This window comes from Natrix helvetica (genome assembly GCF_964273705.1).
Source record: "Natrix helvetica genome assembly, chromosome: 4".
Lineage (NCBI taxonomy): Eukaryota > Metazoa > Chordata > Lepidosauria > Squamata > Natricidae > Natrix > Natrix helvetica.
This window is the reverse complement of record NC_138550.1, coordinates 100,137,442-100,154,743: the sequence shown is the minus strand read 5'-3', so window position 1 is coordinate 100,154,743 and position 17,302 is coordinate 100,137,442. Positions and strand designations below refer to the sequence as shown.

At 38.6% G+C, this 17,302-nt stretch overlaps 1 protein-coding gene across 2 annotated transcripts in view; it reads right to left on the bottom strand.

The window, feature by feature from the left end:
- The window catches only part of PHACTR1 (phosphatase and actin regulator 1), a 270,634-nt gene that overhangs the window by 239,764 nt on the left and 13,568 nt on the right, over positions 1 to 17,302 (bottom strand). For both annotated transcript variants that reach the window (XM_081952274.1, XM_081952276.1), the window contains exon 3: positions 16,142 to 16,288. In XM_081952274.1, the coding sequence (XP_081808400.1) occupies positions 16,142 to 16,288 (147 nt within the window). The remainder of the gene's footprint in view (positions 1 to 16,141; positions 16,289 to 17,302) is intronic.

The window sequence follows — 17,302 nt, the reverse complement described above, 5'->3', positions numbered from 1 at the left end:
TGGGTCAGGCCCATGGCTGTCATGGAAGCCATGAACTCCCGAGCTACCTCAGACGCTGCTCCCGTCGACGGCAGGTTGAAATCCCCCATAACCACAAGCCTGGGGATCTCAACCGCCGTCTCCGAGATCAGCTCGAGGAGCTAGGGCAGGGCCGCTGATGTATAGTGAGGAGCCAAGTATACAATCAGCAAACCCAACTGCCTCCCTGGGCCCCATTTCACACCAAGGGACTCACACCCGGATATCTGAGGAACAGTGAACTCCCTCGGCTCTAGACCTTCCCGTATAACTACCGGTTCTCTGAACTATCCAAAGTTTCTGCTACCGGTTCTCCAGAACTGGTAAGAATCTGATGAACACCACCTCTGCCATCCATCCATCCATCCATCCATCCATCCATCCATCCATCCATCCATCCATCCATCCACCCACCCACCCACCCACCCACCCTTCTTTCTTTCTATCTATCTATCTATCTATCTATCTATCTATCTATCTATCTATCTATCTATCTATCTATCTATCTATCTATCTATCTATCATCTATCTATCTATCTATCTATCTATCTATCTATCTATCATCTATCATCTATCTATCTACCTACCTAACTACCTAACTACCTAACTACCTAACTACCTAACTAACTAACCTAATTTATCTACTTATCGATCTATGCATCATCCATGTCACAAGGAGGTGCCACATAAAGTTGATCATTTTGTCTGTTACATTCCTTCTCTCTTTGCTTCAATTTGCACTGAAACTATGCTTCAGAAACATGGAATCAACTTCAGAATGAGTTGATATTTCTTTGATTTCAACTAATAAATTCAGTGTGTGCTAAATGATTACCTGGAGCCTACCATGTACATTTTTAATGAGGTCAGTTTTTTGCATTTCTCTCACTGAAAATGGAATATTCATCAGCAGCTCTGGATAGCAGGCAACCATCAATCAGATTCTGAATCTTGGCAAATCCCATGTATATTTCCTTTGGTGTTGATCCAATAACATCTAATTCTTTGGATTATTTTTTAGTCTCCTAAACTAAAGTGTTTAGGAGGGGCTCTGAAATACCTTGCCAAGAAAACTGCAGGGACTTGTCCAGGCAGCCTACAAGAATCAAACACCACTGAAGGCAAAAAAACCCAACTTAAACATTGCATCAACCTACATTTAAACCTGCTCTACAAAATAGTAAGAAAATTGCTGACAAATGTGGAAACAAAGCAAATGTACCTGCATTATTTCCATCTTTTTTCCTCCAATAGTATAGTTTACTACAAAAAGGAGAATTTTTAGAAGGCAGAAAATATAGCTTTTATTAGTAAGTCAGTGATTTACTAATAATTAAGCAATTACTTAATCAGTGTTACTCAACATTTTGCAGATTGTTTTCCTGCATTTTTTTTTCTCAAGGAAGACAAATAAGTATCACAGTAGGCAGAAGAATAATAATTAAGATGTAGTGATTATGGTCTACAATCCAACATGTAATTGTGAAAAAATTAAATGACCACCAAATTTAGCAAGAATACCTCCTAAAATTCCTTTGTTTGCTGGTGTTCTATAACAATAATAATATGTATGTTTGCCTGAAACATGTATAAACATAAATCACCCTGTACATTTGTTATATTTATATTGCATCCACGTGCTGTTTTGAATGCACAGATAAATCAGGATAAAATGCTACACTTCTGTGTCTCAACAATGAAAACTCCTGGGAACATGAGTGCGCAATTTAGTTGTTGGCTGTTCCATGAAAGGCACATCTGTACTGCTGTTGTAATCCCTTGGGATTACAACAGAAAAACAATATAAAACTTATTTTTAAAAAAACTCCTTTTAAATATGAAAATAAAATAAAAGTAAAAATACAATCTTTCATGGAAGAAACTTATCAGGATGATCAAGGAAGGGCCAAACCTAAGCGTGACACCAATGAATCCCAATTGGCATGTATCTATGAATTCTTAGGAGCATAATTTTCAGAATTCACAAATAAAACAATTCAAGATTTAAATATGTCCTTTTACTTTGGGATTATAAATTGGAAAGAAAATGTATTATAGAAACATTTAAGTACTTTGAAGGGGTTGATTAATTATATTCTTCCTGATAGCCCTGGCACCTCTCTATCTATGATAGATACCACAGCTATCCATGGTAGGTTCCACAGTTCAATACACAGAATATTCAGCTGAAAATTGCTCTCACTTTCCTGTGGAGACAGCAAATCTGTGCTGATGCATAAATGCTCAAAGGCAGCTGTGATTAAGGGAGCTAACTGACCTCTGGGACATCGGGATGCACATGGCTGAGATAGAGAAGTCAGGGCCATAAATCCTAAGGCGAATGCTTCAAAAATAGCAAATGAATATTTGACTGTTTTCCAGGATTCATTTTAAAATATCAGTTTCTTTCAGTTGCATTCCAAATATCTTGCTTTGACAGATTCAAGCCCTTCTATCAAAGATAGACAGATAGACAGACAGACAGACAGATATCATAGATCAGGGCTATCAAACTCCCGGCCCGCGGACCAAATACATCACACGCTGGCCACACCCGGTTTAGTGAAGGGGAAAAATCTCCTGATTTGTCAGGTGACACTGCCGTGATGACATGAGTTTAACACCCCTGAAGTGGATGGATGGATGGATGGATGGATGGATGGATGGACGGACAGACGGACGGACGGACAGACAGACAGATGATAGACAGGCAGCCAGGCAGCCAGGCAAGATAGATTTCATAAATGTGTAAAAGCACCAATGACATTGCAGCTGGAATGAAATAGTTAAACCCTAGGAACAGGGCAGTTAAAGCTGAAATAACTGAATTTATGGATACACATAAATATATCCAGACAATAGCTCTACAAGAATGGGCAAAAATAATGCCTCTGGTTAAAAAGAAAGAACATTGGTGTATTTGATTCACATTCCCTAGCATTCGACAAGGAAAATTAAAGTAGCACTAAGAAAAATAAACAGACTCCCCCATACACTGCCACCCTGAAAACCCTTATGGATAACAGCAGCACATTTGTGAAGTGAGGAGTGTGTTGAGTCTGTTGTTTCTGATTCTACCAAGCTTTTTAGGCTCAGGAACCAAGCCTTAATTATTTATTAAACCAAAACACTGCATATATCTAGCAATTTAAAGTGTTTATAGGGATTTTCTAGTTGGAATGGGGCAGGGTGGGGAGGAAGCAGGAAAACTTTATATGCAATCAGTCAAAAGAAGGCCCAACTTTCTTTAACCTTTTTGCAAGTCTTTTTCAAATGTAAACAGTCCCATGGAGGGGGGAAAAGTCATAACCACTGCTTTCCAACTCACAATTCAGACCTAAAGCTTTTTCTCTGCCTTGCGTCCAACAAGAAAGAAATGAACACAGAAGATGAATGGGAAGTATCAGACCAATTAATAAATAAAGTCTTGGCATCTTTCCTCATAACCGAATGTCTTCGGTCTGGTGGATCCTCTCTATTATAACACCAGGAGGTATCCCCAAGTGCAGAAACCAAAAGCTCTGAATATTCAGCCCCAGCTCTTAGTTGAATTGCACCCATCTACAGTCAGTCAGGAATGCGGTGGCTCAGTGGCTAAGATGCTGAGCTTGTCGATCAGAAAAGTCAGGAGTTCAGCGGTTCAAATCCCTAGTGCCGCGTAATGGAGTAAGCTCCCGTTACCTCTCCCAGCTTCTGACAACCTAGCAGTTCGAAAGCATGTAGAAAATGCAAGTAGAAAAAATAGGGACCACCTTTGTTGGGAAGGTAACAGTGTTCCGTGCGCCTTTGGCGTTTAGTCATGCCGGCCACATGACCATGAAGATGTCTTTGGACAGTGCTGTCTCTCCGGCTTTGAAACAGAGATGAGCACCGCCCCCTAGAGTCGGGAATGACTAGCACATATGTGCGAGGGGAACCTTTACCTTTACAGTCAGTCAGCTTGTGCTAAAGGACGACCAGAAGCAATCCTTAGTCATGACCTCAGTGCTACTTTATGCCAAGTCACAGTTTAATGCAGGAGGTTCTGCACTTAATGCAAGGGAAATTTCCTGAAAGTCTATACAAAGCTAGAAAGGCAATAAAAGCATCTGATTAACCTTTGCAGCCAGCCGGAATCATTTGCAATCAGCAAAGGTAGGGCTGGTGAGAATGTTATTGAGCATTTTGGTACAAGAGGGGGTGGGAGCTCAGGGCAAGAGTTTATAGGCCCAAAATCGCAGATTCATTCACAGTTTAGATGAGCCAACTTCTCTAGCTGCTGCTGCTGAGAATCCACTACAGGACTGAAATTTCTCCTTTTCTTCCCTTAAGGCTTCCAGGGATGTCAAACTGGCGGCCCACAGGCCAAATGCGTCACGGACAGACCACGCCAACCCCAGCTCTGTTTTTGGCTGCAACAGCCTCCTGCAACCCTCTGTCAGCAAAAACAGAGCTTGGGAGGGCAGCCCTCCTGAGCTCAGTTTCTGCTGGCAGAGGCACCTCAGGCCAGTCCTTCACTATTTCCAGGGCGGCCCAGTGGGCCAGGTCTAAGCATCCCGTGGGCCGGATCTGGCCCCTGGGCCTTGAGTTTGACACCCCTGATATAGAGGATGCTTTATAACCAGCTTCAAATTATACTCTGGTCTAATAAGAATACAGGACTTTACCAAATTTTAGTCAATCAGGGAAGGAGGTGAAGTGTATTTAGCCTCTTCATCGTTGAAGGTACCAGATGCCATATGATGACATGGTGATATCATGGAAAGGGCAAGATTAATGTTTGGTGGGCTTTTGGGGGGACAATTTAAGAGTGAAGATGGAATCAAAAGGTCTCTGGGAGGAAAGCCACTACAAGTCCCATCCTTAACCGTCTTAAACCCCAAGCATGAATTGAGCTCTGGCATTGATTAGGGACTCATCCAATAAATTCCTGATCAAATACAACATTGCCTGCTCTCCTTTTTAAAAAAATTTATAGTATCAGGTTTAAAACTGGAATCTGTTAAATGCAAAACACCTTCCAGGCACATAGCTCTTTGACATAAGATAACTTCCTCAATTCATGTGGACTGCTTCAAGTTGACATAATTAAACGAATGAGCAATTTTTTGATAGATTGGAACAGGACAATTAACATCACTTTTTTCTTGTAGTACAAGCAGCACAGGAATAATAATCTCGCCTGAAATGAGGGGATTTTAAACTTAGTTTTCCTCTTATTGGGGATTAAAAATTAGGTTAGATAAGTTTACCAAAGATGCAATGTATCATTTGGAGTTTCCCCCCCCCCCCACTGAAAATCCTAAACTTCTGTATTTTGGCAATGTGGTTTTAATAGAGATAGGTTCAATCAATCAATCAATCAATCAATCAATCAATCAATATCTTAAGATCTACAGAGACCGGCTGGATGGCCTTATCCCCTCTACTGTATACTTGCAAAACCTGAATAGAAACCCCTATTAATATTTACAGGTCGTCCTTGGCTTACAACAGTTTATTTAGTGACGGTTCAAAGTTACAACAGCACTGAAAAATGTGACTTATGATTGTCTTTCACAGCTACGACCTTTACATCATCCCCATGATCATGTGATCAAAATTCAGGTGCTTGGCAACTGGTTCATATTTATGACCATTGCTGTGTCCCCAAAAATATGTGATCCACTTTTGTGACTTCTGATAAGCAAAGTCAATGGGGAAGCCAGATTCACTTAACAACCAGAGTACTAACATCAACTTAAGTAATTCACTTAACAACGGTGGCAAGAAAAGTTGTAAAATGGGGAATAACTCACTTAACAAATTTAACAACAGAAAGTTTGGTCTCAATTGTGATTGTACATCAAGGACTACCGGTACTAAAGTAGGATGTAAAGTGAGATTTGGACATTAAGAGTGAACTTACTGGGTCAGCCTGGTCAGCCTCTCGGGGCCCCTTTCCTTCTTTATTAAAAGGCCACATAGGCAGAGTTTGCAGCTTGCAAAAGAACAGGAAGTGAGTGCCCAACCACAGAGTTCAATAGTTCTCACAAAACCACAAGGTTCAGCTAAAGTTCGCTTAGAGACACGTAGTCAGTACTTATGGCCCAAGACAAAAGGAGAAGTAAGACCCTATCTACTTATAAGGCTTTTTCCTCAAGGTAACCAATAAGAAGTGAAGTTAAGCATTTCTGTGTACGTTGCTCTTAGAAAGATATATAAGAAACTGTCTTTTCTATAGGTTTTTGTCCAAATGTTAGAGATTGTTATTTCTCTCTGGACCTTTTGGCCAAAATAAAGCTTATCTTGATCTCGCCGTCCTACCTCTTGATTTTCTGCAACATTTCTTTCATTGTTTTTATTTATTATTGGTCATCCTCAAATGGAATGTTGGGGTCCATTTCTGTTGTTAAATATCACAAAGCATACATGGAGTTTTCATCCCCAATCACTGATAAAAGAAACCAGAAATATTCCTGTATTTTTCCATGAATTATATCTTTTTCTTCCTTAATTTTATTTTAGCACACACCGGCCCAGAGCACTTCTATTGGATAAATTAAAATAAGAAAATAAATCATAATAAAGAAGTACATCATGACATTTAATAGCCTCCTGTGGAATTGCCTAAAAGCAGAATAGTTTTACTTTGTCCATACTGTATCTAAAACTGTTAGATCATACATCTAATGAGGCCCAGAAAACTCTAATAAATTTGAAATTATAATACATGTAACTTGTCTCAGCCATCTTCCATTACAATGGCAGCATCTTAATTTTGAGCAGCGATGGCATGTTGGGGGATATTTAGGAATTTGGGGAGAATAATTTAGGAACTTAAATTCTGAAAAGACTGTGAACAGTAACTAAGGCCTTGCGCAGGTAGTTTTATAAATGAAAGTGATCAATAAGATGACAAAAGAGACAAAAGATCAGGGCTTCTTACAACAGATCTGCTGAGTAATAGCTTGGGGGTAAAAACAACATACATGTAACACAGCCACTCAATCAGATTATCAAACAGAAGATCATAAACCATAGTTTATATATGTCTATAATTCCTCACCCAGAAAGCTTCTTACTGTACATATATCATTCATTCATGAATCTAGACAAAACCTTCTGTGCTTCAGTGAAAATATAAATTAGGTTCTGTCCTCTTTAAATTATAATTAAAAGCAAGTGGAGCCAAGAAAAAAACGAGCAATGCAAAAGGAGAGCCCCAATACAGGGAGTGGATTGTTAATTAAAAAATCAAACTACATTTAAATATTGATTCCATGATTCCCATTTTAGCTAGCCTATCTACAGAAAATATTATCAGCGAAGCACTGTTCATAATTGGGGGAATGAGAGAGGGATAGGAAAGGAAGAAGGGATATGTAAAAAAATCCAGATTGTATCGATCAGTTTCAACCAAAAAACAAAAAAAAAAGTCCTCTCACTGGATTGGCCCTAGCTGATGAATATCATTAGCTCGAAGTGAATCAATATTTGTAATGTCTATTAAGGCAAACATTATCTTTATTTTTAGCCTTGTTGAGATACACTGTACTCCAAAGTGTCATTTTTACAGTTGTAAAATTCTGTAAATGGACATGCTAGATTTCATTTCTCTGCCATTATGCAGTATAAACCAAGATTATAGCGAGATGTTATTTCTGAATCATTCTCATTCTTCATCAGATTTTCAGTTCTGTTATATACGATTTAAGCCAACTTGAAAATAAGTTTACAAAAATAAACTCCCACTTGTCTGTATTTATGCAGTAATTATATGTGGCTCGACTGGGAAAACTTCAACAATTATAAATTTCTCAATCCAATCGCCAAAGGATTGACGCCAATACTTTTTAGAGGCACAAGTAACCAAGAAGGTTGGTTAAGTAAAAGCACAATTAAACAGACTTCTGTTTATCAAACTACAAGTTCATTATATTATAAATTATGTATAACAGTAGTCTAACAATTGGATTAGAGTTGATGGTTTACATTTTATCATTCATCATGTTTATTATAATGTAGGCAATACCTCTAAGATATTCTAAAACAAACAGACAGCCTTGTTCTTCGGGAAGGGACAAGCTAAATTCAATGTAAGTTTTAAATAAGTTTTCTCAGAGAATGGTGATGTGATAAAATTCAGACACTGGCGTGTATTTATGATAATTGTGGGACCAAGTCATATTTGGTGACTTTCTAACTAGCAAAGTCAATGAGGAAACCGGATTCACCTACGTGTTACTAAGTTAAGAACTGAAGTGATTCACTTAACAACGGTGGCAAGAAAGGTTGCAAAATGGGGCAAACCTCACTCAATAACTGTCTTGCTTAGCAATGGAATTTTGGGCTAGACAGGCTGCATGATTTATGTTTGCCTAGTTTAAAAAAATGAAGAATTAGGGGTGACATGATAGCAGTATTCCAGTATTTGAGGGGCTGCCACAAAGAAAAGGGATAAATTATTATCCAAAGCTCCAGAGGGCAGGACAAGAAACAATGGTTGGAAACTAATCAAAGAGAGAAGCAACCTGGAATTCAGGAGAAACTTCCTAACAGTAAGAACAATTAACCAGTGGAACAGCTTGTCTTTAGAAATCATGGGCATGCCATCACTGGAGGTTTTTAAGAAGAGACTGGATAGCCTCTTGTCTGAAATGCTATAGAATCTCCTGTCCGAGAAGGGGGTTGGACTAGAAGACCGTCAAGGTCCCTTCCGGCTCTATTCTATTCTATTCTATTCTATTCTGCACTCTAGTCTACTCCACTCCAATCCAATCCAATCCACTCCACTCCACTCCACTCTGCACTCTAGTACTCTAGAATAGAGTATTATTCTATTTTTCTATTCTATTCTATTCTATTCTATTCTATTCTATTCTATTTTATTCTATTCTATTCTATTCTGCACTCTACTCCACTCCATTCTGCACTCTAGTACTGTAGAATAGAGTATTATTCTATTTTTCTATTCTATTCTATTCTATTCTATTCTATTCTATTCTATTCTATTCTATTCTATTCTATTCTGCACTCTACTCTACTCTACTCTACTCCACTCTGCACTCTAGTACTCTAGAATAGAGTATTATTCTATTTTTCTATTCTATTTTATTCTATTCTATTCTATTCTGCACTCTACTCTACTCCACTACACTCTGCATTCTAGTACTCTAGAATAGAGTATTATTCTATTTTTCTACTCTATTCTATTCCATTCATAAATGCACATTGTAAAACCCCAAATGCCTCTAAAGTGACAGCTCTTCTAGAAAGACAGAGGCACTCCTTTATATTGCATAAGTTATAACTAGGCCAGTAACTTTATAACTAGGATGTTACTTTATGTCAGTCTTAAGTCTGTTGTATTGCAATGAAATTGTTTCCCATCCTCAAGCAGATTATTAAATGCAGTGAGGGTCTAGAAATGTGGGTTCCGTCAGCCAAAAGCAGCCAACCAACCACTCAGACCCTGTGGATTAATATATGGTTTCTGTTACCTCTAGAGATGTACAAGGGGGGGGGGAAGTGCAGCAAGAGTGTCAGGGCACAATATAATGCTACTAGTCATAGTTAATTTTGCTGAGTGACAAATCATGCAGGACCGTTGCAGTAAAAAAGTACTATAAATAGTGTTATACTGCTAAAGAAAAAAAGAAAAATTCAATGTAAACTAGATCAGAGATGCTTAAGAGACTGGAGCAAAATTTCAGATATTTTAAAAAGCCAATTTAAACTGTATCCTGCACTGCAATCATCAATCAGACTTAGTTTTATTTCATCTTTGTAGCTCCAAAAACAAAATACCTATATGTAAAAAAGATCTCTGTCTGTCTGTGTGTCTCTCTCTCTCTCTCTCTTCTTACCTGTTTCTTCTTTTGAGAATGTTTTGCCATTCTCTTGAAAAGATAAGAACCAAGTGATGTTTAATTTGTTTTCAATATATGGCAAAAAGTAAAAATTCTGCATATATATCCTGTTCAGGTAAGAATTCAAACAAACTCTGTTAAACTGGTATTTTAAGACAGGAACTTTTTTTGGGGGGGGGCGGGGTAATCCTTCTTAAAAATGCACGTGGAGCTTCGAAGTCTACACATTTCCAGATGAGGCCTAAGAATTCAAGGATTTATCAAGGGAAGCCAACTACATGGATATTTACAAGCCTATTCAAAGCAGAAGGCATATGAGAATATTTTAAACAACCCACATTCACAATTTCTGAACAGATCCTGCAATGATCTGCAATGGAACTTAGTGTGGGAATGTAAGTTTTGAAAATAAGTCAGAGACAAACATTTGGGAAAATAATCACCGATGTTTAATAATTTAGTGAGAAAAAACCCTATTTTTACAAATCTATTCAAATTTCTTTTGAAAGAGCTATAGAGATGAATTAATAAAGCATTAATAATTTATAACAAGACCAATCCAGCTTAAATGATCAGGGAGTACAGAAATGTTTAAGGATTCATTTAAAATTGCCAAAATTGGCCTACCTCAACACTTGTTTCACTCAGAGCCAATTAATATTAGATAACTCTTATCTAAATGATTTAATTCCATGTTATTATTTTGATCACTTATATTAAAAAGAACAGAGTTCCTCCTGGCATAAACTAGAATGCCTAGCTGTGGATTAACAGGCGCAGAGTCATTAATGAGTGTGAGAAAAACCCCAGAGCATCTTGGCACATGGACCACTTAAAAGTTCTTTCATTTGTCTGACAGATAATAATGACTAAAAATCCAAAGTTTATCCCAGAATATTTGCTGAACTACAATCTTTGTGCCACAGAGTAAATGGAAGCTGACACATGGTTGTGTTATAAAGACTACTCTAAATAATTCCTTTAAAAACAAAAGAAGGAACTCGTGTTTCTATCCCCTTAAAAAAAAGGACCAGGAAAGAATTCCCCTTGAGACTCTGGCTTCTGCCTGTAATAAAGTTTTATCTTTTCTAATTCCCATCAAGATCAATAAATGTTAGCTATATTTCTGGCCTTGCAAAGATGGGGGGGGGGGCTTTGAGAAATCAACACTTTGAAAGGAGATTAAAATGCACATTTTGGATCTGCTCCCTCCATTCCTGTGTTGATAGAGTAGATGTACAGAATCATAACTGCACTCCGTTTAATGAGCTACAATACTCTGCGCAATTGGAAACTGAACTATCAATTATGTGAAATGTTGTCACCATATTCAACTGAACAGTTTTCCTGCAGACCATCTCTGTCATCTCAGAGAAGTTAGGGATAGAAGAAGCAGAGCTCCCAATCATTTCTGTATAGTAATGATCCGCTGGATCCTAATATTTCTGTGAACATGGAACAGAACTTCCCAATGTTTGGTGTACAAATTTGCAACAACAGTGGACAACAGATCTTGGAACACTAAAAACACAATCCAGTACGTGTATATAACTTCATAGGGTTGGGTTTTTTTTTGCCCAAAGTAAATATCTTGTGCTCTCTGTGTGTGTGTGCGCACGTGTGTGTTTTAAGAGAAAACTGTAAAGAAGAACTCTCTTCAGATAGACAAGATTTTCCCTTAAAATTTAGAGAAGCCAGCATGAGGATTTGGGGTATCTGTAGAGGTTCAAGAGCTGTAGAATCCCATAAAGCCAGTGGCAGACATAATATATCTAACTGGGATGGGCCTTATTAGTATTTGAATGGGAGACCTCTAGGGAGCATCAGGATGCTAGTCTAGTTTAGATAGTGAAAACTACATGAAGGTACCCATGAGGCCACCAAGAAATGAACCAAAGGAGGTTTTTTTCTTTCATATACTGTATGCCATCAAACTATGTAAGCCAATGCGTATATGTATATCTAGACTAGCATCCTAGATTAGTATATGTATAGACATACATATATGTTCCGATTAGCAGGCCTGGCATAATTACAACTGTCCCTCCTGGCAAATGTATTATTATCTGGTTATCTTAGGGGTTTTTTAATTTGTTGTGTCTGTTTTAGGGATTTAAAACGTATATTTATATAGCTTTGTACAGTTCTTTTAATTGCATTTTAACCTCCTCCAAACTGTACATATTTAACTTTTTTATTGTATTTTGTGATATTCTTTATGGACTGTACACCGCCCCGAGTCCCTTTTGGGAGAGGGGGCGGTCTAGAAGCACCAAATATAAAATAAATAAATAAATAAATGTATACATATGTATATATGTATGTATGTATGTAATCTAATGAAACAATGCAACCATTAGTCTAATTTGATTAGAAGGACAGTTAAACTCTCTCTTACCGCATTACTCTGGAGGAAAAAAAAGCAAATCCAGATTATTCCTCAACTACATGCTTGGCTTTACATGTTTAGGTAACTAAAATAATACTAATAACTTTTGGCTCAAAGAGCTAACAAAACTATTAGTCCCCAGTCATTTCCCAAGGAATATGGAATATGGATCTTTTGATTATTTAGCTGAACAAATACAAATATAAGCAAGGGCTGTTCTATGATTCAGCTTATTTCACCTGCTGTCTTAGCAACAAAAACAGTGATCAGATTCAGGAACCCTAAAAGCAGCAGCTGACAGGCAAACACAGCAATGCAACTAGCAGTTGAACAACAAGGACTGTAATCATAAATGCATTAAGTGAGAAGGGAGGTAGCCTTTCTAGAACTATTTTAGCTCTGTTTGCAATGTTAAACTGAAAAACAAATGATTTCTTTTCTTCCTTCCAGGTGCATTTAAAGGCAGGCCTAAATGAAAGCACAGTACATAAATGTGTAGCTCTTTAAAAATAATTCTTCACCAGAAAGTACATTTTCGCTGTTTTATAAAGGCATCATTTTCAGCACTGTGCTGAAATGGACAGCGCCTGCCTCTCCTAACTCTGTACCTGCCTTTCTCTTATGGGCTCTGCTCATAAGCCAGAGCCAAAATGGCACACCCCACATATAGGAGACCAACCTCAGTAGGTCTGAATGATTTCCAGATTTGCAGAAATATTTATCTTCAGGGTGGAAAAACACTTAAAGGGAGAAAATCCCAAAACCATCTCAGAGAAGGCGGAATGGTCAGACAATACTACTGAAGTGGAAATTGGAGAAAAGAAATTGGGAAGGAGATGAAATGGAACATCTTGGAGGCGGACGTAGCAAACTGTTTGAAAATCAACAGGACACTCCACACTGCAATATTTTATTATACACCTTATTGGCATGTAAAGAATTGTCCAGTTGACTTTCCAGTTGAGAAACTATAAAGAGCAGTGCATTACCCAAAGGCAAAACTCAGTGATACTTACTTAAAATGCCATTTTATTCTACAAATATCTTCATAGTATAATAATTTAAAAAAACGGTAGTTTTAGCATCAAGTAACATTTTGTATTTTTTAAAAAATGCCAATAGCCTGTGTAAATATTAATGACAATAGCAGGATTATTCTTGTGGATTGTGGATTGTGAGTAAATCTTGTGGATTGTGAGTAAAAACAACCTCTACCACCATCCAATTATATATATATATATATATATATATATATATATATATATATATATATATATATATATATATATATATATATATATATATATATATATATATATATATATATATATATATATATATATATATATATATATATATATATATATATATATATATATATATATATATATCTTTTCTAGTTCCAAGGGTTACACACTATACCCCTTCTATTTATAGTTAGTCTTAATAAAATCACTATCCTCATCCAGGCTAGGCACCCTTGCTTTACATTTTATGACCACTACAAGCATATTTCTAAGACTGTTTGCACATTAACATAAACATTGCTTAGCAACCAATTGATACCATATTTTTAAACTCCAGGCATTAAATGATTCTATGGTTCTATGAAATGCAAGATGGTTTAATGAAAACAACCTCTAGTTTTCTATTGTTAATTTATACCTCTGTGAATACAGATTCTTCCAAATGAGACTAATGACAGAACCTAACATTTAGAAGAAAAAACATATATATATATATATATATATATATGTGTGTGTGTGTGTGTGTGTGTGTGTGTGTATGTATAATTTATATAAATTGTTTACCATGCACTCAGCAATTTTGAAATCATGCAATTTCTCTTTTTCAATGACACATCTTATGCCTATCCCATCATGCTATACAATATCTTTCATCCTCTGACTTTTTTGTCATCAGTATATGTCCTCAATAATCCAAAATATTTTTCAATTCCTGGGTTATTAAAGTAAACCAGTGACAATAAGTAAGCTAATATGACAAGGCCAATGTTGTCCAGAACATGATCTGATCAAATGAATATGCAGAGTTGTTCCTATTTCACATCTTACTTGACACAAAAAGTGAGCGAGGTCATGGAAATGCAGAAGAAGCACACACCAAGTTTCAATAGAAGCCACTATAAAACCATTGGCTATAGTCCAAACAATGTTTTAAGGAGTTGAGAAACATCATTCCATCAGATAGATATGTTGAGATATCAGTATCCATACATGTAATTAACGGAAATCATTGGGTTTTGCTAAACAATTGTTATGGAATGCTGGGTTTCTGTGGCTTCTTTATCAAGAAAGATGTGTATCTAACATTTTCAAAAAGCAAACTCGAGCTCAGTATGGAAATACGCATTTCCCTTTCTCTAGTCATCCTTTAGAACTGGGAAAAGAACAGATGACAGGAGAGGGTAATTAGGACTGAAAACTGCAGTATTAAAGTATTAAAAATGGAGGGAACCCAGGAAGGCATAGCTTGGGATGCAAGTATTAAGGGGAAAATATTTCCCTTGAAAGAACCAGACTCATCCAGGACTAAACTGTGAGCGAGATAATCAGGTCTGTATCACAAAGATCCAAAAACAGGGTCACATTTCAGACAAAAGTCTTGGATAGGTTTCTGGTATGGAAGGAAAAGTCGATGTGCATTAAAGAGAAAGGAAAATATAAAGACAGCAAATAGAAATTGGTAATGAAATCAGTGAGCTAAATTAATGTGGGCCAGAGGAATATAAGAAATAAGAAATGGCTGGAGAATGAGTTAGGGGTGGAGGAGAGCATGACCACTGACCCAAAGTGGAGTCAAATCTCACTGGCTCTTCTCCTGTATCTTTAATGTGAACTTAAAAGGACAGAGGTAAAACTTCATGTTTCATATCTTCTTGTGACATTAACGGTATGCTTTCAGCATAGGATAACCATGAGCAATTGTACAAACCACTGCATGAATAATTAGTAACCATTTGAAATACCATACTATGGTGGCAGGAGGACGACCAGCTTAGGAAAACCAAATGAGACAGTAAGGGATTCTTCACCAGGAAGGTGACTGGGAGAAAGTGGAAGGCAGGAAGAGAAGGGAAAATAGCCCTTCTCAACTGGAGAACCTTCAGATGTGAGGGATCATGCTCAACTCCTTCCCCCCTAGATGATAGGGGTCACAAACCAGTCTTCTGGGTTCAGATGGGAAGTTTGAGTTGGAAAATGCAAGCAGGACTAAAAGGAAATCTGGAAAGCTAACAGGTTGTGAGCAGGAAGAGGAATGCAGACCTTGGAAGACCTGAAGAGGAAATAGGGCCCCTTGAGTGAGAAGGTGAAATTTGAAGGTATGAGAAAGTGTGTCAGCTGAAGGAAGGAGGGGTGTGTGCGTTGAGGAGCATTCAAAAAGGGCTGCTAGGGGAATAGGAGAGAAGCTGAAAGCTGGATCCTGCCAGGTATAGCTGGCAAGAGCACCAGTGCGGGATTCTTCACCCTATGAAGTTTGAGATCACTTCCACCGGCCTCCAGATCCTGGCAGGAAATGTCACACTTTCACTCAAGCACTTCTCAGGCTCCTTTCCATTGGGTGGGTGTGTATGTGTCCCCGCGCGCCTGTGCTTTGTACTACACCAGCATCTAGATGAGGAGGAGGAGGAGGAGGAGGAGAGAAAAAAAGCCAGCCGCGTGTGTGTGTGCGCGCGTGTGTCTATCCGTCTGTGTGTGACAGCCAGGACGTGTCAGGGAGGCACATTCCTGCAGCAAGAGCGCGTCTCTCCCCCCCACACACACACCGCACCCCCCAACCCGGCAGACACAAAGAGGGGGGGAGTGTAGAAAAAGCCGCCGCTTTGGGCTTGAGGAGGGAGGGCGAAGGGATTTGCGCTGGAGGCGGGGTAGGCGACACTCACCTGCTTCGAGATTGAAGGAGATCCTGGCCTCGGCTAGGTAAGGCGTGTCACTCTTGGACCGAACTCTCCGGATGGGTCTCCTGTCTATGTCCTCTTCGGAAGAAGCCGCCATTAATGTGGGTACAGTGAGCAGGGTCGCCCGGCGAGCTGGTGTTGTAGAGGAAGCAGCGAGAGGGGTGGGGGTAGAAAAGAGGAGGAGGAGGGCGCACACGCAAAGGAGGAGAAGAGGAAAGAGAGGAGCAGGGACACAGAGAGGGAGAGACACCGGGAGGGAAGGGGGAAAAGAGAGAGAGAAAGAGAGAGAGAGATGGGGAGAGAAAAGGAAAACCCGTTAAGGATTTCTGGATTGGAGCTGAGCTGGAAACCCTACCCTGTCACCTTCTGGCAGCCTTGAGCCAAGCGGGTGAGGCTCCACGTGGGACCCTACCCAATCTAACAAAGCCTGGCCCTTTGCTTGAAAGCTGCAGATATAACGGCCCCTTGTGAATGGCTCATTCAAGGCCAGAGATTTGCCGACCAAGATTGAGAAGCTTGGTTGCTTCCTTGTACATTTGGGTAGGGGAGAGAAGCAGCAAGCAAAAAATAAAAGCCAGCTGAGGAAACACGTGAGACCATTTGACATGGCAATGCATCAGGTGGACCAACCTCTTTCTGTGCAGATCACACACACACACACACACACACACACACTCACTCACTCCATACACTGCACATTACACTGTAGGGATTCACCGATTGCATTAAGGTGGAATGTAGGTTCTTGGTTCTGGGTAAATGTGAAACCAGTTATTGTAGGTGGGAATTATGTTTTAGGATTTAGTGTTTGGTCATTATGGTGTTTTCAAAAATAGATGCCTTGGGGTGATGCAACCTGAGCAGTACCTTTTTAAAAAAAAAAGAATGCAAGAATGAGGGCTTGGAAGTCTAATTCTTGGAGTTTCCATCAGCAACTTCAACAAAGTTTTTGGAGATTCCAAACACACTCTGAGGTCTACAGCTGGGAAGGTCATAAATCACTTATGTGAATTTCAGCTCCCAGGATTCACAACAATGTCCCGGTTGGTTGCAAAGTTCTGGGAATTGAAGTTCATAGGACCTTACAAGAAAAAAACTGTTCTCTCTCTCTCTCTTTTTTTTTTTTTGCTAAATGATGAATGATTG